At 53.5% G+C, this 23,417-nt stretch overlaps 5 protein-coding genes across 5 annotated transcripts; 2 read left to right on the forward strand and 3 right to left on the reverse strand.

Annotated features, from left to right (window-relative positions):
• Window positions 1-1,419: 1,419 nt before the first annotated feature.
• On the reverse strand, window positions 1,420-2,389 carry SCP_0506190 (Wiskott-Aldrich syndrome 1; the record flags this gene model as incomplete). Its single annotated transcript, XM_027758676.1, has 4 exons — window positions 1,420-1,472; window positions 1,528-1,830; window positions 1,882-1,966; window positions 2,018-2,389. 4 exons carry the CDS (start codon window positions 2,387-2,389, stop codon window positions 1,420-1,422), a joined length of 813 nt encoding a protein of 270 aa, XP_027614477.1.
• Window positions 2,390-3,867: 1,478 nt separating this feature from the next.
• Window positions 3,868-7,142, forward strand: SCP_0506200 (Multisite-specific tRNA:(cytosine-C(5))-methyltransferase trm4b; the record flags this gene model as incomplete). The annotated part of the gene is made up of 15 exons (XM_027758677.1): window positions 3,868-3,882; window positions 3,938-4,167; window positions 4,225-4,329; window positions 4,380-4,485; window positions 4,536-4,607; window positions 4,664-4,696; window positions 4,747-5,117; window positions 5,177-5,307; window positions 5,364-5,586; window positions 5,651-5,758; window positions 5,810-6,148; window positions 6,220-6,605; window positions 6,663-6,714; window positions 6,779-6,856; window positions 6,938-7,142. 15 exons carry the CDS (start codon window positions 3,868-3,870, stop codon window positions 7,140-7,142), a joined length of 2,454 nt encoding a protein of 817 aa, XP_027614478.1.
• A 244-nt stretch (window positions 7,143-7,386) lies between these two features.
• On the reverse strand, window positions 7,387-8,331 carry SCP_0506210 (hypothetical protein; the record flags this gene model as incomplete). The annotated part of the gene is made up of 3 exons (XM_027758678.1): window positions 7,387-7,942; window positions 8,040-8,067; window positions 8,169-8,331. 3 exons carry the CDS (start codon window positions 8,329-8,331, stop codon window positions 7,387-7,389), a joined length of 747 nt encoding a protein of 248 aa, XP_027614479.1.
• A 591-nt stretch (window positions 8,332-8,922) lies between these two features.
• Window positions 8,923-9,263, forward strand: SCP_0506220 (hypothetical protein; the record flags this gene model as incomplete). Its single annotated transcript, XM_027758679.1, has 2 exons — window positions 8,923-9,041; window positions 9,119-9,263. The coding sequence occupies 2 exons, from the start codon at window positions 8,923-8,925 to the stop codon at window positions 9,261-9,263; spliced, it is 264 nt and encodes an 87-aa protein (XP_027614480.1).
• A 953-nt stretch (window positions 9,264-10,216) lies between these two features.
• SCP_0506230 (hypothetical protein) lies at window positions 10,217-19,617 on the reverse strand (the record flags this gene model as incomplete). The annotated part of the gene is made up of 7 exons (XM_027758680.1): window positions 10,217-11,490; window positions 11,546-12,287; window positions 12,338-13,516; window positions 13,572-16,238; window positions 16,294-16,368; window positions 16,491-19,477; window positions 19,521-19,617. The coding sequence occupies 7 exons, from the start codon at window positions 19,615-19,617 to the stop codon at window positions 10,217-10,219; spliced, it is 9,021 nt and encodes a 3,006-aa protein (XP_027614481.1).
• Between the last annotated feature and the right edge of the window lie 3,800 nt (window positions 19,618-23,417).

Genomic DNA, 23,417 nt, shown 5'->3' on the forward strand with positions numbered 1-23,417 from the left:
CGCACCAGAATCAGGATTTGTATGGTCGAAGATCTTAGCAAGCACAACACGCGAGGCGTCAATGCCTTAGTCTCCTGTATCTACGCATGAGGTTACTGAGGTGTAGAGTTGGTGTAGAGTGCCGAAACCGTTGCCACCCCATGGATGAGTACTTGAGTACTCAGTAATCATGGAACACGCCGTTCGATCGTGCAGATCTATACGCATCGTTCGAAACTCGCCCATGATCGCAGGCCACTCTTACACGAACAGGTAACCAGTGGGGCCTTACCACCAATCACTGCAGCCAGATAGTAAAGAAGCAACGGTCTTAAAGGCACCTTGCTGAGGATCACGCGGTACAGTCAAAAGATAGTTTTCCTGAAACTTGAATATGTTTGGCCTGCGAACCAGCGCGACAGGCTAATTGCCAAACTTGGAAGGTGATCGGAGGATAGTAAGACTGTCCTCCAGACGGATAGCAGTTAAACGTTTGTCGTCCCATTCAGCGAGATGGACTGTCGATGCTGATTGAGACAATTCCATCCCTGCAATCCAGCGGCATTGGTGGGCTGTCAGAGGCTATTGCCCGCGGTGTTATTTCTTATTGTCTGCCACTGATCATGCACGAACCTTGGACCCACTAGCAAATCGGAAGCGTCTCCGTTATCCGGTGATTTTGACCACAGCCCGCAAGGAGCCAGCGCTCTGAAGAACCCATACTAGGATGCGCAGCCTGCTTAAAGATCTGAAAGTTTCACACCCGCTGTGTCAGAAGCCTGCCGCAGCTCGCAGCTAGTACGTACATACGGTGCTGTCTGGGTCTCTTATCGTTGGTTAAACCGCCGTTCTTGTCCGCGTACAGGATAAGAAAGGTATAGCCCCAATGAAATCCTCCCAGTGCCTAGTGAACGGAGTGGCAAACCCGGTGCCCCAGCTCAGCCTCAAGGCAAATTCATCTCCGCTCTTTTGGAAACAAAATTCTTCTCTCTTCTGTGGCAGACATAGACAGTTATAGCCTTGGTTCTGAGGTGTTAGCACTGATTTAATACTTGGTGGTGGCAGAGGCGAGAGCTCCATTCGTTACCGTAACCCAGACACGAAAGATCAGGCGGAGGTCACAAATGTCACGCCATCCCGTGGACGCGTTTTTCCTAAGTAAGTTTGAAAGTTACAGATTTAGAGCAGTAGAAGCGAACAGGAGATCAAGTTACACCAGACATTACAGTAAGTACTATACACGACCAGTGATACATATTTTTGGAAATCGTATAATGGGGCGGATGGCGATAGGACGTAAAACGTGTACAACAAGGGGAATCCAGACGTCAACAGTATCATATTTCATAGCAAAATTAGTAATGGATCTGAAGGAAGGGTCAACTAACGATTATGACAAGTTCTGTACCACGATGACAAGCAGACTCGAGCTTACACAGATCATGGAACTTGAACTGGCTTGCGATGAACCGTTTTGCGCCTCTTTTGCGCCGCTACAATCCATCGTCAGTCAACACACACTTACGTACGGGAAAAAAATAGACGCACAAGGAGTCTGCACTGGCTCAGGTTTCGGCGCCGCAGCGCGTACGGCTTTCACGCCGACCCAAAAGCCGTCGACGAATTCGATGTCGTCGTCGACCATCTTTTTTGTAACGCTGTGACCCTGGAGTTCTTTGAGCACCATTTTCCAGCGAGGTGGGAGGTTTCCGGTCGCCTCAATGTAACCTTGCTCATTATAGCCCATGTGGGCCACGTGGATACACGTTTCAGGGGAGGGAGAGGAGATCACCGCGGACGAAATTTGATTTTGTGGAGTCGGGGGCAGCGGCTTTCTCCTGGACGGCGGCACTGCCAGAGAATCAGGAAAGAGACGATAAGGAAACGCCGAGAAAGTATTACCCGTTGTCCGCACGCGACTCGTGACCTTTCTGTAGAACTTCTCGGCCTCATCGTCGTCTTCGAATCGGAAGCCAAACATCCTCGACTGCGCGATCATCAGCCATGACGAATCCCCGGATGGTGAATCAAGGCGCACCTTCCCCGAAAAATAATGGAAGAACGGCTTATCGAGCCGGTAGTCAAATCCAACAGGAATCGAGTGCGACCAAATGACCCCCCTCCCAGATGCTGTGTCAATGAGTCGAAACCAGTAGTTTTGGACGAAACTCGTTTCGTGGTTGGAGCCTAGTTTTTTCTCGGAGTGCACGGCAGCTCCAAGAACCAGCAAGCCCTGGAGGCCTGAGTAGGCCCAATCATCCCCGCGCCCCTTGAAGGGTGCGTGATACACCCTTGCAGAAGCTACTGCGACGACCCGGGACTCCGGGGGAAGCAGAGAGAGGACGTGGCGTTTTTCACTGTCGGTGAGCGATGAGGCAGATGGAGGTTTGGCTGCACTTGAATCGAACATTCTGGTCAATCTTGGGGATCTTGAGCTTAGGAACGGTCAGGATGGAGGACGATAAGGGAGTTGGTGAAAAGGCTCTCAGCGCAGAGGTGAAGTATATGTAGGCGCACTCCCATCTATGATGCCTCTTGGAAGCGCCTACGGATGAACTGAAGCCATGCATCATGGTAAACGCGTGTTCGAAGACGACGGACATACGAGACTTAACAGGCCAACAGGCGCGAAGTGGCGGTTGGGCTGCGATTATGCGATGTGTTGATGCTGCGGGGCTCTGATGAGACGACGATGCGCCGCCCTCGGGAACTGAAGTGGCTTCTTACATGCGCCCTTGACCAACATGCACTGATCTATCAGTATGGTGGTTCGTTGACCCAGTATCAACGCGTGTCAGTAAAATGAAAGCTGGATATCCGGCAGCGCTCGCACCGCTTTGGCCACTTCATGACCAATGATCTTCGTCGCCCAGACGGAGCAGATATCTCATGCGGGGCTGCGGTTTTCGTGCATTCCGTTGACCTGTGGATTAGATACTATGTTCGATCGAGTTACAGACCGGCGGGATCTCGACTCCGTTGCCATCCCGTGGGTGGCGGCAGACAGAAGCAGAGAATGCCGGATCATCCCAGCCCTCAGCAGATACATGCCGCTTGAGCCCCGTCATAGGTCGCCCACGGCAGGCGAGGCTTGACCGGTTGTTCACTCCCTGAGTCAATCGTACCCCATTAGACAGCTGAGATCCGCGAAGCTGGATATGAAGGCGATTGGGAAGCATCTCAAACCCTCTTCGGTTGCTATCGAGAATACAGCAGGGACGTAATTGCAATCCTCGAGGAACCGACGCCTCCACAATTTTAGGGTACCCATGCTGGACCAACAGGTCTGCAGTTTGGGGAGACCCAGAATCAATATTGCTTCTCTTCTGCCTGTGAAGTGATATGATGACAATGAGCCTCCTGTCGGAATTAACATGATGAAGGTGAGACCATCTTGGGACAGTGTGGAAAATTCTCGCCATACCTACGCCGTACATACCATGTTGTCTACGTCTCTTGCAGGCAGTGAGTTGCAGCATGCCCAATCATCGGTCTCTCGGGCTGCATCGAGGTGGAAAAGGAACTGCGATAGAACCAACCAAAACCCTAAGTCGACTGAGATTTTGTGGCTCCGAAATTCTAGGTGGTTACGCCAGATGTTCACCGTCAGTGATAAGTTGGGAGGTGAAGCTTGAAGCGTTCATAAAGGACTCAACCTGAACTCGCGGTGAATACTAAGCCACTATTCTAGCTTAAGGGGGCCCAGGGGGGGCCTTCTAGTAGTACTGATGTGTCTTCAAATCACTTCAAACTCAGATAACCCACTTTAATGTTATTATGCATAATGTACATAAGGTCTACACTTAGTCATTTCCAATCATTACCTCGATAACCCTGAATAGAATTTTCCACCTCTTTGCTCAGCGGAGGTCCCTGGTCTCGGAGAGCATGGCAAGATCCAAAGTACGTATTCCCATGGACGCTCCGTCAGCTCACAGTCTTAACGCCGGTAGTCCAGAAAGGTGCACACCGTGGCAAGGGCAAAAATGGAGGCAGAGGCGGAGGCAGTACCGGCGACCGCGATGATACGTACAGGTCCGACGTGGTGGAACGGGCAGACATGCACAACGAACGCTTCGAAAAATATTACAGAGCCCAGAGTATCCTTACCGATGACGAGTGGCAGGAATTCATGGAGACCATGCGGAACCCTCTGCCGACGACCTTTCGGGTCGCGGGAAGTCGCCAGTACGCGTTCTCTTCAATGCAAAATCATGTAATGTGCTGATGGTGGTCCGTGCGCAGGGCAGCTCGCTTGCTGAATGGCACCATCAAGGACACCCACGTTCCGCACCTAGCTGGGGTTGTTTTCGAGGGAGAATCTGTTTCACCGCCTTCACAGATTTCTTGGCATGTTCCCTTCAACCCAGAGCGTGGTTATATGCTGAGGAAAATCATAGGTATCCCGAAGGTTTAGCCTGGCAGTTCAATGTCTCAAAAAAAGTCCTGCGGAAGTCGCCCGAATTCAAGAAATTCCACTCTTTTCTCGTATTCGAAACCGAAGTCGTACGTGTGCACCACTCGCACTCATTCTGATCTACTGAATAATTGTGCAGGGAAACATATCACGACAAGAGGCTGTGAGTATGTTGCCTCCGCTATTCCTCGAGGTCGAGCCACATCACAGAGTGCGTGCACAACCACACCGTTCTTTTCATTTCTGGACCGCATCACCATTCTCCAGGTCATGGACATGTGCGCCGCTCCCGGTTCCAAGGTAAGCCCAATCCGTTCCCCTCTCTCTGAATACCTGGCTTACCCACGAAGACCGCACAATTGCTCGAAGCCCTACATGCACAGGACACCGTCACGGCGTCGTCGATACCGACCGGGCTGCTGATCGCGAATGACAGCGACCACAAACGCACGCACCTGCTCATTCACCAGTCCGCACGCCTGCCGTCCCCCGCGCTCATGGTCACGAACCACGACGCGTCCATATACCCCGCCATCAAGATCCCGTCCGAGCAGACCGTCTTTCCCTCCGGCACGAAACCGCGCGTCGCCGCGAAGAAGCAGTACCAGCTGCTGTTCGATCGCATCCTGTGCGATGTGCCGTGCAGCGGCGATGGCACGATGAGGAAGAACCCTGGTATTTGGAAGCATTGGCAGCCGCTCGATGGCAATGGTTTGCACAGGTTCGCTTCACGCCGTTTCACCCCTCTAGACGTCATTGTCGACGTAAGATTGATTGCAGCCTGCAACTGCGAATCCTGCAGAGAGCCATGCGAATGCTGAAGATGGGTGGTCGTATTGTCTACTCGACGTGCTCTATGAATCCGGTGGAAAACGAGGCCGTTATCGCCGCCGCACTCAAGTCGATACCTGGTTAGTGCCACGTCATGCTCGGATGTTAATGACGCAGACGACGACTGCACATGCAGGTTTCGAGTTGGTGGACATGCCAAACCATCTGCCCGGGCTCATTCATCGACCAGGCATAACCACGTGGAAGCCAACTGTGGATCGCTCGATCTTCACTGACTTCGCAACATACGAAGACTACATTCAATCGTTGCCCGAATCCAGACGCGCAGACAGCAAGATGCACCCGTCGCATTGGCCGCCACCACCCAGTGAAGCGGTCGAACTCAACCTCACACGGTGGTATGTGCTCGACTCCGCCGGCCGTTTCGGATATTCTGACTGGCCTTCCTTGGGCGCCTGGTAGCATGCGCATCTATCCGCATCTGCAGGACACGGGCGGCTTCTTCATTGCGGTGCTGCAGAAGAAGCCGGTCCCGACCACCGCCGGACAGACGCTCCGAAAGGAGCCAAGGTTCGCAATGCGCATGATATTTCCGAGGTGTCTCTAATGAGACCCCTTAAGCGAAGGCAAGAGGCAAGCGTCCGAGGTTGACGCTCTTGAAACGTCTGAAGTCAAGAAGCCCAGGCTTTCAAGCGACATGGACACATCAGCTGACCCGCAAGCCGGTGGGGCACCTCCGGCAGACGAACCTGAAGAGGCGCTGCCGGACGACCTTGGGGACGAGGGCGCACCCGGCATGGATGTCGACGCGAACGCACCACCGACGCCCGCGGAGACGTCCTCAGACTTCCGCCAGCGCACGAAAGGGAAGGGCAAAGCGCCGGGCAACGCCGATCCGAACTTCAAGGAGAACCCTTACACGTTCATCTCGCCCGAAGACCCGATCATCCAGACATGCATGTGCGCAGCCGCTTTGTCCTCCCCTCTCTGTCCCATATTGACCTACCGGCGTTGACATTGCCCACCCGCAGCGCGAACCTGCGCCTGCAGCCCTCCTTCCCCGCCTCGAACCTGCTCGTGCGCAACCCCGCGGGCGAGCCCGTGCGCTCGCTCTACATGACGAACGCGCTCGTGAAGAGCATCGTCCAGCACAACGACTATACGCGCCTGCGGCTCGTGACGTGCGGGACGAAGGTGATCGGGAAGCAGGAGGCGTCTGCAGAGGTGCGGCGCGAGGGCGGCGGCGCGGACATGCAGTTCCGCGTGCTCGGCGAGGGCCTGCCGGTCGTGCTGCCGTACATCGACCCCGAGGCGGTCCTCGGTGCGGACATCACCGCGCTGAAGGTACTGATGGAGGGGTACTACCCCCTGTGCAGCGGCTTCGGCGAGCCGTTCAGATCGACCATCGAGGGCAAGGGTGAGCCCCCAGAACTATTCTTCGATTGCGTGGCGCGCGCGACTAAAGACGAGGCAGCGACCGGCAGCTACGTCGTCCGCTTCCAGCCCGGGCACATAAACAACGCTTCGTGAGTCTGCTGCCCGCGCCCCCATCGCAGTCGTTTGCACTACGCTAAACGTCCGGGCCCGCAGGCTCAGCCACGACCTCGTGCTGCCCATCTGGAAGTCCAACGTCTCCGTCACGCTCATGATCGACAAGCGCGCGAAAAGGTGCGGTTCCCGCGTCTTTTTTCAAAAGTTGTGATCGCCAATATTGACGCTTATCACCGCCCCGCACCGCCCTGCCGGCAGCGCGCTGAGTCTGCGCGTGTTCGGCGAGGATATTACCACCGCCGCGCGTGACGCGGCGCAGAAGAAGGCGCAGACGACTCCGACGCCCGGCGACGCCCCGGTGCTCCAGAAGGGTGACGCTCTGTTAGCAGTGCAGGCAGCGGCAGGTGAGGCGGGAAGCACTCCGGCGCCCGTGCAGGCCGCGGAGGAGGAGGTGGTCGGCTAAGCGCGACCCAGGTGGCCGCTGGCGTGTTGTGGTCCTGACAGGCACGATATAAAATACACGGGTATACTGAGGTGTACGTAGTTGTAGCGATAGTCGTTGTCTGTGTAAAATATCGTGGCTTGTGTTGCCTGGGAGTTAGTGGTTCTGGGGTGGCACGGCGCCATGTTTTTTTACCAGTGCCGTGACATGCAGACGCGTGACGCGACGCGTTGTTCCTGTGACCACGTATAGAGGTAGCGCCGGATCACACGAGGAATGGTACTTGTCGTGACAGCACCATCGGTGCTGCACGCTCTCGAGCTATGAAATATATGATCGCCACGTCAACAATGGGCGGACGAATAACGAACTGAATGAAACGGGTGACACCGAGTCGAATATCGATCACCTCAAGAACCACATCCCGGGTCAGATAAGTAGGATATCCTGAAGCAGAGTAGCTACACCGCCTTGAGGATCGCCTCGCTTCAGTTTCGTAGCCAGAGGAGGAGCTGGCGCAGGTACCCGGATACTGGCAGGCGCGCGGCGCGCGCGAGCGGTCGTACAGCGCCTCGCAGCCGCCCCGGTACGCCAGGCTGCCCGCGTCGCGGAAGCGGAACGGCGCCGCGCCGGGGTGGAGTGCGGGCGCGTTCAGGCGGCGGGCGGTGTATCGTGCGTTCTGGCTTGCTACTGGCGTGAAGATTACTACAGAGTGAGGGAGGGCGCCGTTGATGAATGCTGCGTCGCCGATCGCCCAGACGTCCGGGTTAAGCGCGCCCGTGTCTTTCATGCGCACGTTCAGGTGCTGGTCTGTCAGCAGGCTGTGCGGGTGTCAGTGTCGGGGGTACGAGAGGGCCAGCGGGAAGAAGGGGGTAGCGATGGGGAGACGGGGAAGAAGGGATGGGCGGGACGGCGCACCTGCGCGTCTTGGCGTCCTTGTCGACGTCTGTGATCCCTGAGACGAGCGGGTGGGGCGCGAGGCCCGTGCTCCAGACGAGCACGTCCGCTCAGCACTGCGATCGAGCCATCTCCAAGCGCACGGCACACCCGCGGCCTCCTCCTTCACATACATCCGTCCCTGCAACGCCCCGCCCCTCAGCCGCGTGCGGACGATGGAGAAATGCAGGAGGTTCCGGCGCTCGTCGTCGGTGAGGGTGGGCTGCAGGTGTCGCAGGACACAGATGAGAGCGAGAAAGGCGGGGACGGACATTCGACGATCTTGGTGGGGATGGCGCGGGCGTCACGCACGTCGTTGAGAAAGTGGGCGTGCTCGTTTACGGCGGGGATGCCGAACGCTGGCGGGGCGGGCGCGGGTCAGGAACGGGAGAAGAGCAGCACGGGACGCACTCTGGCTGTAGGCGCCGATGGCAACGACGAGCTTGTCGTAGCGGAGGGCGTACTTGTCGGCCGAGGTCGGGTGTGTTGGGTGGGGCGGTGCTGCGGGCGTGGCGCGTCGACGTCATCGCGTACTCACCGCCGGACTTGAGGGCTTCGTGACGTCATTCGCCGCGTTCTTCTCGCGCGCGCTTCGAGCTTGTGGAGGGTACTGATCTGCATTCTAATACTCAAGCTTCAAGGTCAGGGGTTCACGTAACCTGCAGCAAAACGAGGCAGTGTCTGTCATCGTGACGCTCACCTGGATGATACCACTCGAGTCAAAAAAAGGTGCATCAAGCACTGTCCGAGTCAAGCTACAGGTATGATTTTTCGTGTACAGTATATTCGTCCATGACTGCGTCTTTCATCATCATTTATTCCCAGGTTTTGCAGCGGGATGGCTACTAATTTGCTATTATTCTGCATGACCCCGGATTTCCCGGCTATGCGGGAGATCACCGACAGGGTTACACTGAAGGATATCACATTCCAAATTGCGCCGTCGCTGAAATTGAACCTCCGGGGTTGGGAAACAAGAGTTCGGTCAGTCTTTGGTTTCATTCGAGAATACGATTCGATCCTCTACACATGTGATGGCTGACTTACATTGGTGAACCTAGGTCCGAAATATGTACAAAATCGTCCATCATCGTCAAGCACAAGGGTTGCACGACTAACCAGAAGAGGTCACGTTCATCGACCAGAGTGCCGAATTTGCTGAAGCAGAATCCTCTCCGCCAGCCAAGCACCAACCTATACGAGTAGCCGCCGTGTCTTCACGGCAAAGCACCAGCCTGCCTGATCCTCTGTTTCTCGGAATTAACTCGGCAATCGCAGGGATTCTGCGCATGAGCGGGGCTGGGGAATTTGTGGACGAAGTCCTACGTGAACACGACAGTGCAGGAGGGTACGGAGCTGTACCCACAGGGGACGACTTCGTCGACTTGGTGACCACGCAACAGCTGAGGGAATCTGTTGCTGAGATGGTACTTTACGTTGCACCGGTGGCTTGAGTAGTGTGAGATTTTCATTTCTTGGCCATTCTGTAGCTTCGCTGTATGCTCACAACTTGGTCGATATGCAAGAAGAATACTTAACTGCATCGCAATATTGACTATTGCAGTTTTGCCTCCTTTTGAGCTTCATTTCAACAATGTTCACGGTCTGACAGTCAACCGGATCTCAGCGCGACGAAGACAAATCACATCCAGATGGATTCTCAGACACAGAACGCGTTCAGCAGTCCTCAAATTCTCCAGTGGTATTTGTGGTGCCAGGATCTATAAAGGACCCTGAAAAATCCACTTCGACGCTATTTCCTCATCTGCACAAAACATCCCATATTCGTGGTCGACGCTGTCTTTACATCCGGACATTCAAAACCGGAGGAAGGCCATTTCCTGATGCATGGTTGAAGACTCGGACCAGGACTTGGAAACCTCCTTTGCCCAGCAGTCACCTGAGTAACCGACTCAGGCTCTACCGGAGGACCGGTCTCGTTCCGAATACATACATGCATGTTACTGTAACGGTTTACACCTATGATGCAATCGCAGATGGGCCACGGTTGTTATGTTCAAGATCTGTCCCTATGGAGCTACACTCGCAATCTGATAGTACACTCTCCGAAGCGCAACAGCTCTCCTGTGGAAGGTACGCAGTGAATTCGAGAATATTGAATGAGAAAATGCTCAACGCACCACTTCCCTCAACACCAGTCACTGGAAATCTTTGCTAGTCAGGAAACCGGAGTGCAGAACCTTCCCCATGTGCGTCGATCTGTACCCCATTCCCTTGCGCCGCAATCCTACGAGTTCCTTCATGAGTGGTATGGGGCTCTTGCTGAACGGACATAGAGATTTCATAGGCTCGATGCGATCTTGCGGTTCGATGAATCCGTCTACCTGCACCCTCGCACCCTCTGGTGGCTCTTCGGCGCAGATACCCAAGTATATGCAAAGTTGCGAATACATCTCGTGGTTGGTGAAGTAGAGCTGTCCAGCCCAAAGATTCAGCTGGCAAATGTCCATCGGTTCAGGCTGCCAACTCTTCCGCAGAGTGGGGATGCAGTAGAAGTTTAGAGCGTCAAGTGGCTTCATGCTTTGCGTGACTCTCGGCGAATACATGTGTAAGCACACGACTGTGCTCTGTCGAATCATCGGAAGTAGTATGTTAACTTCAAACGCGCTGAAAACCACCAAATGACTCTGAGAAGTATTGGAAATGATCCAATTCACGGGTGCCATGCAATCTGAAGGGTGATGCGACGATCTTTGCTTCTCAATATTGGTCGCAAAATCCTTCGTCGCTAGTATGCGGTCAGAACAAACGTGTTGACCCGGATACCCTGGAAGACCGTCGAGCGGGGAGAACAATGGCACGAATGCTGGGCCCAATCTGATCATTCCAGTAAGGACGAAATTCTCGACATCAGAGTGCACATGGTGTGTAGCAGGTTTAGCCGCTGGAGGCCGCTCAACTTCTCGCTCCTGCTCGAGTTCTTGGCTAACCTCTCGTTCTTGCTCCTCATCCATATGGGGATCGAGAAGCGACGTGACGCCGAACAACTGAAATCGATCACGCAGTTCGGGGTTGTCGAACATGGCATCATTGATCGACAGTGCGTTACTAATCCCTGCAGAAAACCCATACATCTCTTCCAGTGGTCGCGCTTCAGGCGACAGCCAAGCGGACCGAAGAGAAGGCATTTGCGAGGTCGCCAGCTGAATCGAACCACTGGGAGACGTGGATGAGCGAGCTTTGAACTGGTTCCACGCCGTGCGGCGCTTCTTGTAACCAATGCCTTGGTGTGCCCAGTGAGAGACATGGTGCTCGATATACGCGCACGTTTGCACCATCGCCCATCGCAGGATGTCAATTGTCTCCACAGCGTCTTTGGTGCCAGATAATGCCCGTATAGCACGATCTACTTCCGGAGGAGCAAGGAATAGGACAGATTGACCATTTCCCAACTTGCGCATGCGCATGCACCCTGGTAGAACATGTCAGTGAGCAAGAAGTTATTCCCGGTAAGAACTTAGGCTTACCTTGTAGGAGACGATCCTTGGTGACTTTCGGTCCTAGAGTCACCGCAGCCCGTGCTTTACGTGGCAGCTTTAAATCCGTTCCTCGCGTGTGGGCATCATCCAAGTAGACGTTACACTGATCTAACTGCTGGCTGTAAGGCGAGGATACAAATGCTTCTATTGTGCCGGATCGAGTAAGAACCATCAGTTCATCTTGCTCGTCGAAGAACACAGTAGCCGCAATGTGGGCCGTCAAGGAAAGCCAATGCTTTGCCAGTTCGGCGTTCTCCATGTCCAGCATCTGCGCGCCGACGTCCAGGAGGACACGAACTTCGGGATCCTGTTTGACGAGCAGGTTCAAGTAGTCTCGACCTGAAGTGGACTCGCTGCCGACACAGATGTACGTCTTGTTCTCTGGCTGCAATAAGTAGGCTAGAACTCGAGCGCTGGTGCTCAGCTGATCAACAGGGTCATGCTGGGTGATGCTAGACGGAAGCAGGTCCTGATTATCGTTTGTACCACTGAAGCCGGTCGTCACATGCGTCTTGATCTCGGCCAGATCCCAGGCTGAGGTAGACAATTTCTCGGGGAACTCCTTTGCATATCTGGGAAAAACGACTTCAGCCAGATAGAAATCGATGACGGCACTGCAGCGTCGGAACAGAGGTACGAGGAAGTGTTCCCGTTGGCGCGAATCCTCATGATTGATGCCTATGAGCTGTCGTAAGAATGGCGGTACTGCGTCATTGTCGCGGACCCATGACTGGAATAGAGGAATTAGTACGAATACAACGTCATCGAAGTTGGCCATACCTCATACAGCACCTCACGCTCGTCAGATTTGAGCAAGAGTTCAAAGCAAGTATCCAACTGCTCGCTCGTCAAGCCACCGTAGTAATAACTGAGACAAGTGAGCGCGATGGCGACGTCTGGATGTCCGAAATCCGCTCTCAGCGAAGGAACGTCCTTCGCCCGGTATGGCACGGCCAGCAGGGTTCGTGTCAGATCCAAACCGTAGTCGACCCGCCAACGCTTCTCCTTCAATACATATCCGATCAGCCCGTGTCCGAGCAGGCCTCGCAAGAGCAACAGCTTCTTCCACAGCCCGTCACCCTTACAGTGCTCCTCAAGCAATCGGACTCTGGAGCCAGGTACACTGCTAACATTCTCTGTGATGAACATAAGCGCGGCCTCGCGGAGATTCTCGGGGAGATGTCTGAGGGTTGGATCAGTGTTCACAATATGTCTGGCAACATCGGTAGCTAGCCCTTCCCAAGCGCGATCGTGAAGGATGCGAATCATGGGGTACGTTCCACCAGTACCCGGAACGAACTCCATCTCATCTGGATGAAGGATGTGAAAACTAGAGGAATGGTCCTTGACCAGAGACAGAACATGCTGTGTCGTTTTCCAGCGATCAGGGTGATCCTCGATAGGCCTCTGCTGTCCGGCAGTATACACCAACTGGTATCCAACATTGAGCATTTCATCGCTTTCATCGAGAATATCCCTGGTGACCGTGTCCAACCAATGCTGCAACTCGAGCAGTGCCTCTGTGATCTGCCCGTCCTGTGACACACAATCTTTTGAGTGATCAATACCCATCAATTTAAACGAAAGTATGTGTTCTGGTTGCGCAACCAGTATTCCTTGCTCGCGTACACACTCTTCGTAGAGACTCCGAATTCGCTGGACAACTTGTGGTCCCATTCGTATGTCACGGGAAAATGGAAGATAAAATATCCTGCGATTTGCTAGGCCGCTTAGACGATCTACCAGTAGATGGAACATCTGTGACGACAGAGACTTCAGCACGACGACTCTGACAAGCTTCCGACCGTCTGCTAGTGCTGTCGCGGCTAGAGGGGCGATGACTGCGGATTTGCCTTCACCCATATTGAGCTGCAAGACCGTGTTTCGTCCAGAAGACGGGGCAATCATCTCGCGAGCGATGCTTTGCTGAAGTGGGCGCATTAAGAAGTCATTTTCAATCTGATTACAAATGAGGTCAACCTCTGAAAGTTTGACCATGCGAATTTAAGCGCACCTGAACAAGAAGCCAGTCTGTGTTCAACGCAGAGCCTGAATCATCAGGTTGGATCCGATACTCCTGATTGTCGAGCTCTTTCAGAAGTTCTTCATAACGTTTCTGTTGAAGGTACTCTATCAATCGCCGCGAGCGCTGAAACTGCAAGTATGTTCGGGCGTAGGATACCAGACATTGTTCCCACTCTTTCGATAGCGTCCTGTGCGTCCGGGAGGTTGATGCCAAAATTCGCAATAGACTTTTTGCGGACAGCCGTGGCCACAGGCCTGAAATACAAACAACTCGCTCGACGTCGCTGCGGGGACCTAGAAATTGCTGTATGGTGGCAGTAGAGCAACTATAAGCCTGGTGACAGAGGTCCCGATAATGTTTAAAAGATTCGAATGTGTCTGGAGGAAAATACGGCACAGTAGAACCCGCTTGAGCCTCGAGAATCGCTCGACTGCGTTCAAGATGCTGACCATAATGCTGCTTGAAAGAAGAACTGGGATGACGTTCAAATTCTCGGATTAGAAACCTAAGTTCATCTGTTCTAAAAGAATCTGCCGACAGTCGATAGAATGTCTCTCCCAGATACGCCTGTACATCAAGGACCTCCAAAGCTGGTGCTTCTCGTTTAAGAAGACCGGTAGCATCAACGAAGCATTTTGGAGCAGTTGTCGGGCGTAAAGGAGTATGAACAACATAGTGTGGTACCTTCACATGAGCACTTTGCTCTCGCACCTGATGAAGAATATGCTGGACCTGTATCAGGTGATTCTCCAGTTCTCTGTTCTGATACCAGCTCCGAAACTTCGACTTGGCTTTCAACATGAATTCTGTGATATTGATGCTACTTGAGTACCCAGGTGGCGCAGATGGTGTGTGACAAGGCCACTGGCGAATCAAGCAGCCTACCAATTCACGTGCCTTGGAAGCACAGAATTTGTCATGGTGGGAACGACGGCGTTCTGCAAATTTATCCTCCGTCTCAAACGCGCTTCTTGAAAGATCGAGGGAGGAAGTCCACGGATCATATGGAACAGTGAATGTGATGGCCAGGGTATTGAGTTCAACCTCTCTGGGAGCAAATCCGTCTGCAAGATTATACGATGCGGAGAGCGTACTTGGAAGTTGCAAAGATCGAAATTGCGGAGTCGTTGCAAACGCCAAAATAGTCCCGACAAGCTGCACGGGATGGGATACATTCAGCTTATATGACATTGCACTTAGAATGAAAAGCAACTTTGGTTGTACATCTGCATTCGACGCCCGGCATTGTTCATACACTGACAGCCAGATCGCTGGCAGAGCCGGTGAGAGCCAATCGCTGCGGTAAGACAACACAATGTCTTCTGCCACAGATATCGGTTCTTGCCAAGATACCATGACCTGCAGTAGATCAGACGTTGTAGGCAGCCTTGTGGGCCAACTGTGGACCAGAGCAGAAACGGTGGCAACTTCTTTCTCCGACGTGGAGTCCTGCGGTAGGTCTCTAGTCGTATATGGAAGGTCATCGCCATCTGTTGTAGTCCAGGTCGAGTATTCACGCCCGTATATGACGCTGGTGCGTAAAGCAGCCCTATTCTGCAAGTGTTGGTCACTTGTCTGCTTTTGCAATGCATCTGACAAGAGCGACGTCATGTCCTTCTCTGGGTAAAATATGTCCGTGAGATTCTGTGCGTGCTTCAAGATCAACACCGTGCAATCCCAAAAGTCGGTGCGCTGGGATATGGGGCTGAGGTCGCACCAATGAACAGTCTGCATGACGCGAAGGTGCGCTGGATAGAATTGACGCTCCGGGGTTAGGGCACCAATCTGGGTCAGAAGTGTCACTTCGTCGGGCCCAAGCTTCTGGAATGACAGACAGCGAGCGGACCGAAGCTCGCTCAACGCTTCCTCTGTCCCCGTCTGTCCAGTCAAAGGGTCGGGAAGACAATGACTAGTCAGAGCATGTAGATATACTTGGTATAGCTTGCTGAGAAGAGTACCGTTGCCAACCACACATCCGAGATTAGGGTCAATTCTGTACTTGTGATAGTGCCTTCGACTCATTGCTCCTGCTTCTACTTGGACCTTCACATGGTGCCCAGAGGAACAAAACTTGATATCGCCAATGGGAATCACCACATGGCGTTCTGGGGGAAGGGAGGGAGCATTTCCTCTTTGAGTCAGAACGAGCTGTGATGAGAGTCCAAGCATCGTCTTCGTTGACTGGTTCGAGTCTACGATGAGACCCCGCCAATTTCTGGACATCAGCTCCCCATCCTCCACAACGAAGGACAACTCGAAACGAGGGAGATCGACCAAGAGGCAATTCTCCGCAGAAAGTGTAATGACTAGATGCTCGGGGCATTCAAGCGACTGCAGACGCTTCGAAATCATGGCGAACGCCGGGCTGCGATTGTCAAGCAGCTGCATGCCTCTCTGAGACATTGTTGAATTGCCATTCATCGAGAACTGAATACGCCAAATGTCCGGCGACGATGTCCACAAGTCTCCCAAGGGCCGGAGCTCGATTTCGGCACACTTCGGATCTTGTGTATCTATCTTCAACCAATGCACGTAGTCGACGATCAGAGGTGTGGGTAAATCTCTCATAAATTTGCTGTGGGGGATGAGCTCGTAGACGGTTGAATCAGATGTCGTTTTGACGGTCAACTGGCCACAATCGAGGGAAAAGTGCACCTATGACTCGCCTTCATTAATTGCGACTGAGGGACGAGAAGGACGAAAGACGCACATGGAAGCCGAAGACATCAGCTCGAGTGGCAAAATCCATACCTGGCATATCGGACGGTATGACATCCAATATTTTCTGGACGGTAATCAGAAATAGCGTCATGAGCATGAGACATGACTTGCCTTGGAAAAGATTCGAATGTAGTCGGGATGTGTGACTATTGCGCCTGGTAAACGCCCCAGAGGCTTGCCACTTACTAACAGTTCTCCGTTGAGAACATTGATATGGACTGTTGTACGACCATAAGCCACAGTCATCCAACGATCATTGGGCTCCTGCATCTGTACCCAAGTTTGTCCTTCTTGGAATTCTTGCCACAGTATGGCGAGAGGTTTATCCAGCACTCCGGAGAGCCTTCGAATCACGTCCCGTAGCGCCGGCTCCAAGAAATGAGAAAGACGCCGGTCTCGCTCCAGTAGAAGAGGCAAATTGGATGGGATATCTTTCTCGGTGGTTGGAATGTTATCGCGCAGGTGGACTGCACACTGTATGAGGACAGAAACATCCTCTTCGGAAGCCAACAATGCCTCCAAATCGCCAAGACCCACATCATATGTAGACCGGCATATCGCGGCCATCGCACAGACGCGCAGCTGCAGACTGAAGATGTCATCCTCGCAGACAGCCTTGGACAACTTCTCTGATAGCTCGTGCAACCATCGGAAGGTTATACGCCGTGCACAGCGCAACAAACCATAGGCAGACTGCCTAACATACCGGTCCACAGATGATGCAAGAAGACGGCACGATAGCATGATGATCGATTTTGCAGACGTGACATTTGACCAGTTGCCCTCGATGCTAGATAGTAGGTCTCGCAGCTCCGTGAGAAGGAGTAACCCGAAAACACGATTGCTCGGCTCAACATGCCACACTCGGACACCATTCTGCGAAGGCCCAACCTGCCAGATGGCTTGCATGAGTAGAAGGTGGACCTCCTCTCTTTCGAAAGAGAGCTCTCGTGCTCGAATCCCTCTAAGGATGTTCAACCATTGCAGCAACCCGCCGCTGCGCAGTAGACCAAAAGCCGTATACTCGTGCAGGTCTAATTCCATTGGGCATTCCGATTGACATGCCAGAACAGCATTTGGGTAATGCGCCGTTCCACAAATTGCATACTGCATGCTTTGATACGGATCAGTTAAGGGCAATGAGAATGTGCAGCGCTGGGAAACTTTGCTATAGTTCTGAAGGAAGTCTGCTGCCCATAGATCGCGCCGAGCATCATAGAGCCGATAGGTCAGACCATTGTTGACGAACACTGATGCCTCAGTGGCAGGAATTGATATGGTGCCGTAGTGCGCCTGTATGAATGACTTCGTCGATGAAGCAACGCTGAACCAGGACATAACGGCTTGAGACTTCAAGTACTTCTTAAGCCCGCCGTAGTCCTTGAGAACCATCGGAGGTGACGCCTTGCTGCGATGCCTATCTTGACAGACGTCGTTAAGGATTTCGTACGTTGTACTTCGCCAAGTGCGAAAAGGAATTGGGCACTGCAGTTCGAACACGGTCGCCTGCACCTCAAGGGCAACTTTAGGCAGGGGCCATTCATGAGGAACGATTGTCATTGTTCTGGCCTTCCAAGTCAGCCTGCATTTCCGGCACCGCTTTCTTTTGGCCTTATTGCCTCGAAGATGATCACATTCGTGTTCAAGAGAATTGGCCTCTATCATGAGATTGTGATGAGCATCGTTGCGTTCCTCGAGCTCAGCGCGCTTGCTGTCGCGTTTACAGTTGGCTTCGGCGACGATCCGTTCCTTCAGGGCTTGAAGTTCAGAAGAAGTTTCATAGAAACGCACAGCGAATGAGGTTGAATTTACTTCATCGCAGAAAATGGATCCCGAATCGGCATGTTCGTGGCGGGACTCGAGGTAGGTCTCAATGCGCGACAGATGCTGTAACGATACCGTCTTGTGTAAGACCAGAGAATGGAATAGTGATTGGGGAATCTCCGGGGAGTATCTCCGTAACAGCTGACACTGCGTAACGGCCAGCTTGTCGAGTGCAACCCATAGCTCGAAGATCGTCAAAAGCATGATCGATTGATCCTCAGGATTCCCGTCGTAGGCCCCTTGAGCTGCTTGCGAATAGTGCTCAATGCACTTCGCGAGCTTGATGGAAGCCCATTCTTCATGAAGGCATTCCGCCACCCAATTATCCACGCGATCCTGTACCAGCGTCTCGAAGTCGGCTAAAGCCACATGAATATCGCCATTCGCAGCGAATGCAGTTGGTAGAGCGCCCTCGTCGAACGTGCGAAAGTCGCAACAATGAGTGTCGCGCAATCGACGAGTGTGGCTGGGCTCAAAACTGCATGCTGCGCTGGCGGTATTCGTGATCGTCAGGCACTTGGAGATATAATCGCGAGAGTTACTAAGGGTGAGATGCGTGTCGGTCTGCAGGTCTAGCGTAGAGGGTGACCAAGGTGGGGATACAGCTTGCTGCTCCTGAATCTTCCGCCATCGCTGCTGTAGGTGAGATTCTGTCTCGTCCACAGCCTCCTTCACCTCTTGCGAGATGAACAGAGGGGCGGACGAACCCAGCTTATAGAGTCGCCTGCTGAGTTTTGCCCTAAAGCAGTATAGACGATCACTCGCGAACTGCTCCCGAACCGTCAGCCGCAGCAGACGAGACATGAAAAAGACCATGAATGACTTGTATTCTGAAAGGGCATTGGCCCTGCCTAGCGACGTCTGCAACGCGACGCGGATGACAAGCCATAGCGGAGACCTCCGCCAAGGCAGATACGCGTCCTTCCACAGGACGTCGTCATTGATTCGCTTGGAGATTCGATTAACATCCGCAGGACGACCGACACCACGTAGTATCCCGGTGAGTAGCTGCGTAATATATCCCGGAGATGCGGAGTCCCGTTTTTCTACGACTGTCGACCCGGCCTTCCTTGTAGTCGCTGCGGAGTCTAATTCATCTACACTCATTTGAGCTAGAAATGAGGACAGCTCCTTGACAAAATGGACATCCTCCACAGTGTCCTTGGGTACAGCAATCGCGGGACCTGGATAAGAGCAAAGCAACTTGCCCGTTGCCTTCATAACGTCTGCTGCGGAAGGGGCAACTTCGAACGACTCAAACACAAACTCCTGGGCAAACTTGCGCACGACAATAGCCGCATTCTGGGCGCGAATATAGAACACAACGCTTTCTTTTGCGAAAGTGGCAACTGTCGGCTATCACGCCTGATCAACCTCAGAAATCCGACATACCTCCGACATGCATACATGTGATCTGGCCCCCTATATTCTCTGCAGGGAGTGCTTCATAACCTTCGACTTGTCGCAGATTGTCCAGCATACGGATCATCGGATCCCAACGTGCCCGGTGTACTCCTGGGCATTCTCGATATTGCTTGGCAAATCGACAGACGACGACGCACATTGCGCGGTCGTTTTCCCGAGACTGGTCACATTTCTGCGGGACCTTCGGGGGGAAGAATATGTGGTTGGCGATGTACGCCAGCTCTTCATGATCTTGCTTCACGTTGACGCTGGATGCACTCTGATGGCTGGGCAGCACCTTCGAACGGTGGGCGTGTTCGCCCCTAACAGAGCGCGGTTAGTAAGTGTCACTATGTAACATAGAACGACCGACGCACATCCTTCCTTGCAGACCTGACAATGGAACGACAAGATGGCAATGTGGGACAAGGAACGAAACCACCCACAGATTCCAGGGGGGGAGAGGAGGAGGAGAATGCTCTCCTATCCCTCCTTCTCCCCCCCCGCCCCCCCCCCCCCCACGTCCACAGCGATAGAGTTTGCACGTGAGCATCCTTCCTTGAGGATGGGGTAGTAGGGCTTCTCGAACGCCTTGCGGACGCCTGGAGATGGGCACGGTTATGGGCGTTTGAATCTCTTCTGCGGCACAAACCTTCCCTCGTAAACTGGTGAATGTGTCGCTCAGATAGCAAGTGATATCACACTCCTTCCACGGACCAGGTATGCGCAGTCTGTGGACTCAGATTGAGACCAATTACTCGCCGTATTACCATGAATCGTACCTCTATAGAATCGGCAATAGCATGGCTTGATGCTGGGGATAAGAGATAGGACATGAGCATGCACAAAGAAGGATGGGCAGGTGCCAACCTCGCATTTGCATGCCTTCAAGGCTTCTCTTGGGGGCAGCTCCAACTTCTTCCGTTGAAGGGGAATTGAGAGTATGGCCAGAGTCGCCGTAGCAGCACGAGCAAATATTACGAGTGCGCAATACTGTAAAACTCCGAGCCACCATGGGCAAGCCTCGTTCCCAGTGGGGCAAGTGCGAGCGAAGGGTGAGCGGATGTATGTAGAATGAGTTTCTTGAAATACAAGAGCAAAGCCAAGCGAAGTAATTAGCAACATAACACGAGCGATAGCAGTCCCACAGTACTCGAAAGTAGGTCAGCTTCGACTTTTGCTCGAAGAATGCCGAGGCGATCATGTGTAGCGCTTGCCTCCCGCTCACCACTTCATCTTGCACTCAACGTAGACTGCAAGCTTGGCAACGTAACCTCTTCACCAAAATAATGCATGGCAAGTCTTTTTAGCATACCTACGAGCGAAGAATGACACTCTTTTCAGGCTTGGTCGCCTACGGCGACGACCTCAGCGACCACGAAGATCAGAACGTACCCTTCACATTCAACTCGCAGGAGCAGCAGCAGAAAACAGTCGCCGATGTGAGAGTCTTCACCGCCGCATCATTCTGTCACCGTTTCCCTCTTTGCTCGCTCTTTCTTCCGTCTGGGTCAGGATAAGCCGCTTAGGGCGCGTTCTGACGCGGCATCAGAATGTGAGCAGCACTCCGCCTTCTGTTTTTGTTTTTCATCTATGTTGACTTCGTTGCACGTCAGGCTTGAGCTTGGAGATCTTGCCACCACATGGCTATCACATTTGCTCTTCATGTGTTAGATGATCAGAGTCGCGGGTGACGCGTTGAGTCCCCGCCGATGTAGAACGCGCGTTGCAACCCTGGGTGCATTTCCAGAAGCGCGTCCACAGTGGCAAAGCCAAAACTGGCGTCGAATTACCGTGCCGGAGGCTTGTAAGTACTTCTCAGGCGGCACTTCCTGCAGAGCGCCATGACCCGCTGGACTGTGACGGCCAAACAGCGACCATCGAGGCGGCTAGTCCTTGGCGGAGCCCGAGGACGCTCGTAGCATTGCCCATCACTGAGTTTCTGCGATCTATCGACCGCGCGATCAATAACGGCCGTATCGAGAAGAGAATGCACGGCTTGGCAAGAATCGCTGGAGAATAGTAAGTATCGGCCTCCGAGTCCATACGCCCTTATCCGTGCGCGTATTTGACTACATTCGCTTGCGCGACGTTTGCTTTGCACCGCGAGCGAACCAGTAGCTTGAAGTTGTCGAGCGTCCCCTGCTGTTGGGCGCCTCATAGCCTCGGCAGATTTTCCGAGGGTAGACAGACCAAGGGGCATATTACTGGACCCCGACAAGGAGGCCTTCCCGCCCTCTCTGAGTACGTCCGTACGCTGGTAGCATGGCACGATGCCGTCCGGTTCTTGACTTCACGCACACGCAGGCCTGTCGCCCGCCCGCCGGCCACTGGCTTTCGCCCCGCATGGCACACATGAAAGACATGATGGACGGCGATTCCCTGGCCTCTATCTTGCAGCGCCTTCGAGTCTTCCCTGGTGAAGAGGCGCCGCGCACATCCGGTGACGAGAAGGCGTGCCAGCGTCATTGGAGCGCTCCATGCCGCCGTTCCTTCTCACAAGTCGTTTCGCAGCGCGGCGGTCCTCATGGCTGCACCGGCTGCAAACTCAACGGCGGTCTCATCAGGCGTCGACGCTGTATTCCACGTGCGCCATCGGACAACTGGGCCACTGAGGCGGTGTGTCGGGCAGCGCAGCGACCCGGACATCCACTCAAGGTCTTGGCACTTGAAATAGATATCGATAAGATTAGGGAGAGCAGCTCCACCATCTCATTGATATCCATTTGGGTGCATAAAGCACCCAGAGCTATGAAAGCTATAGCTGCTCAATCCATCGCCACATTTAAGATGTAGTATGTTTGGGTGCTGAATCCTTCTATGTGGGACGTCGACCACGCCATCAGCGTCAACAAGAAATGCTGTTGGTGCTGCAACTGGCTGGGCAGAAACCTGCCCATGCCGGGGCAGGAGCAATTCATCTTACCACTGACAGGCACCCACCGCAAGATCTTCCCCTGGCCCCCTCCACACTTCGGCAACCCTGTCTCCGTTGGAGCAAGAACTTGCGGAGGAGCTGCGGCTGGTGTTCGTGGAGAAGGGCCAGCGCGTCATGCGGCTTGAGCATCCCGTCAGTCCTAATCATCTGCGGGGCCTTCTATCTTCGATGACGAGATCCCTCTCATACCCATCCCCGTCCCGTGGCCCGAGGGAAAGAATAGAGTGTATGTGTATTAGCACCACCCCTTCCGAGGTTCGTCCGACTCCGGTTGGAGTCCCAAAATTTGCTCCACTGCTGCACACACTGCAGCCGTCTGCCTCTGCGAAGGACACGCTTGAGCCATCGTCGTCGACCGGCAGACAGCGCGTTCCCAACGTCTACGCTGTGCACACACAGGAACTAAGAAGACTGCGGGCGGTAGTTACGTCCCGGAGACGAGTAGTGCGAATTCGGCCATGCTCGCTGACTTGGTGGATAGTACTGTGGTTTTGTGGAAGTACAACATTGGAACTGTGGCTGAGACTGCCGAGGAGGTCCCACCTCGGCCAAAGTTTCGAAGTGGAGGGTGAAAAATCGTGGGTTATCTCCAGATTCATCGCTGCTAATATGTTGTCGCTTTTGCAGGGAGACAGCTTCTGACTCCTTGTTTCGTGAGTTGAGCTTCCTGCCGTATACCCTGCTGTCCACGGCCTCGTATCCACGCGATTGTTAAATTGCACCCTAGGGCTGCAGACTCCAATGTCACTCCATGATATCTGTGGAGGTGCGAATGTATAATAAACTACCGTGTAACTGTGTAGAATACAATGTGTAGACGTGTACAGAAATTAGAATATAAGCATCGATACACCGAACCCAGGCTACAAGTATATGAACACCATACCGTACTCGTCTTCTATACATGCTGTCATAAATCTCGTCGAAGCTCACGCCCGCTGCTCGCC

The sequence above is a fragment of the Sparassis crispa genome (genome assembly GCF_003851025.1).
Source record: "Sparassis crispa DNA, contig_000004F, whole genome shotgun sequence".
Classification (NCBI taxonomy): Eukaryota; Fungi; Basidiomycota; class Agaricomycetes; order Polyporales; family Sparassidaceae; genus Sparassis; species Sparassis crispa.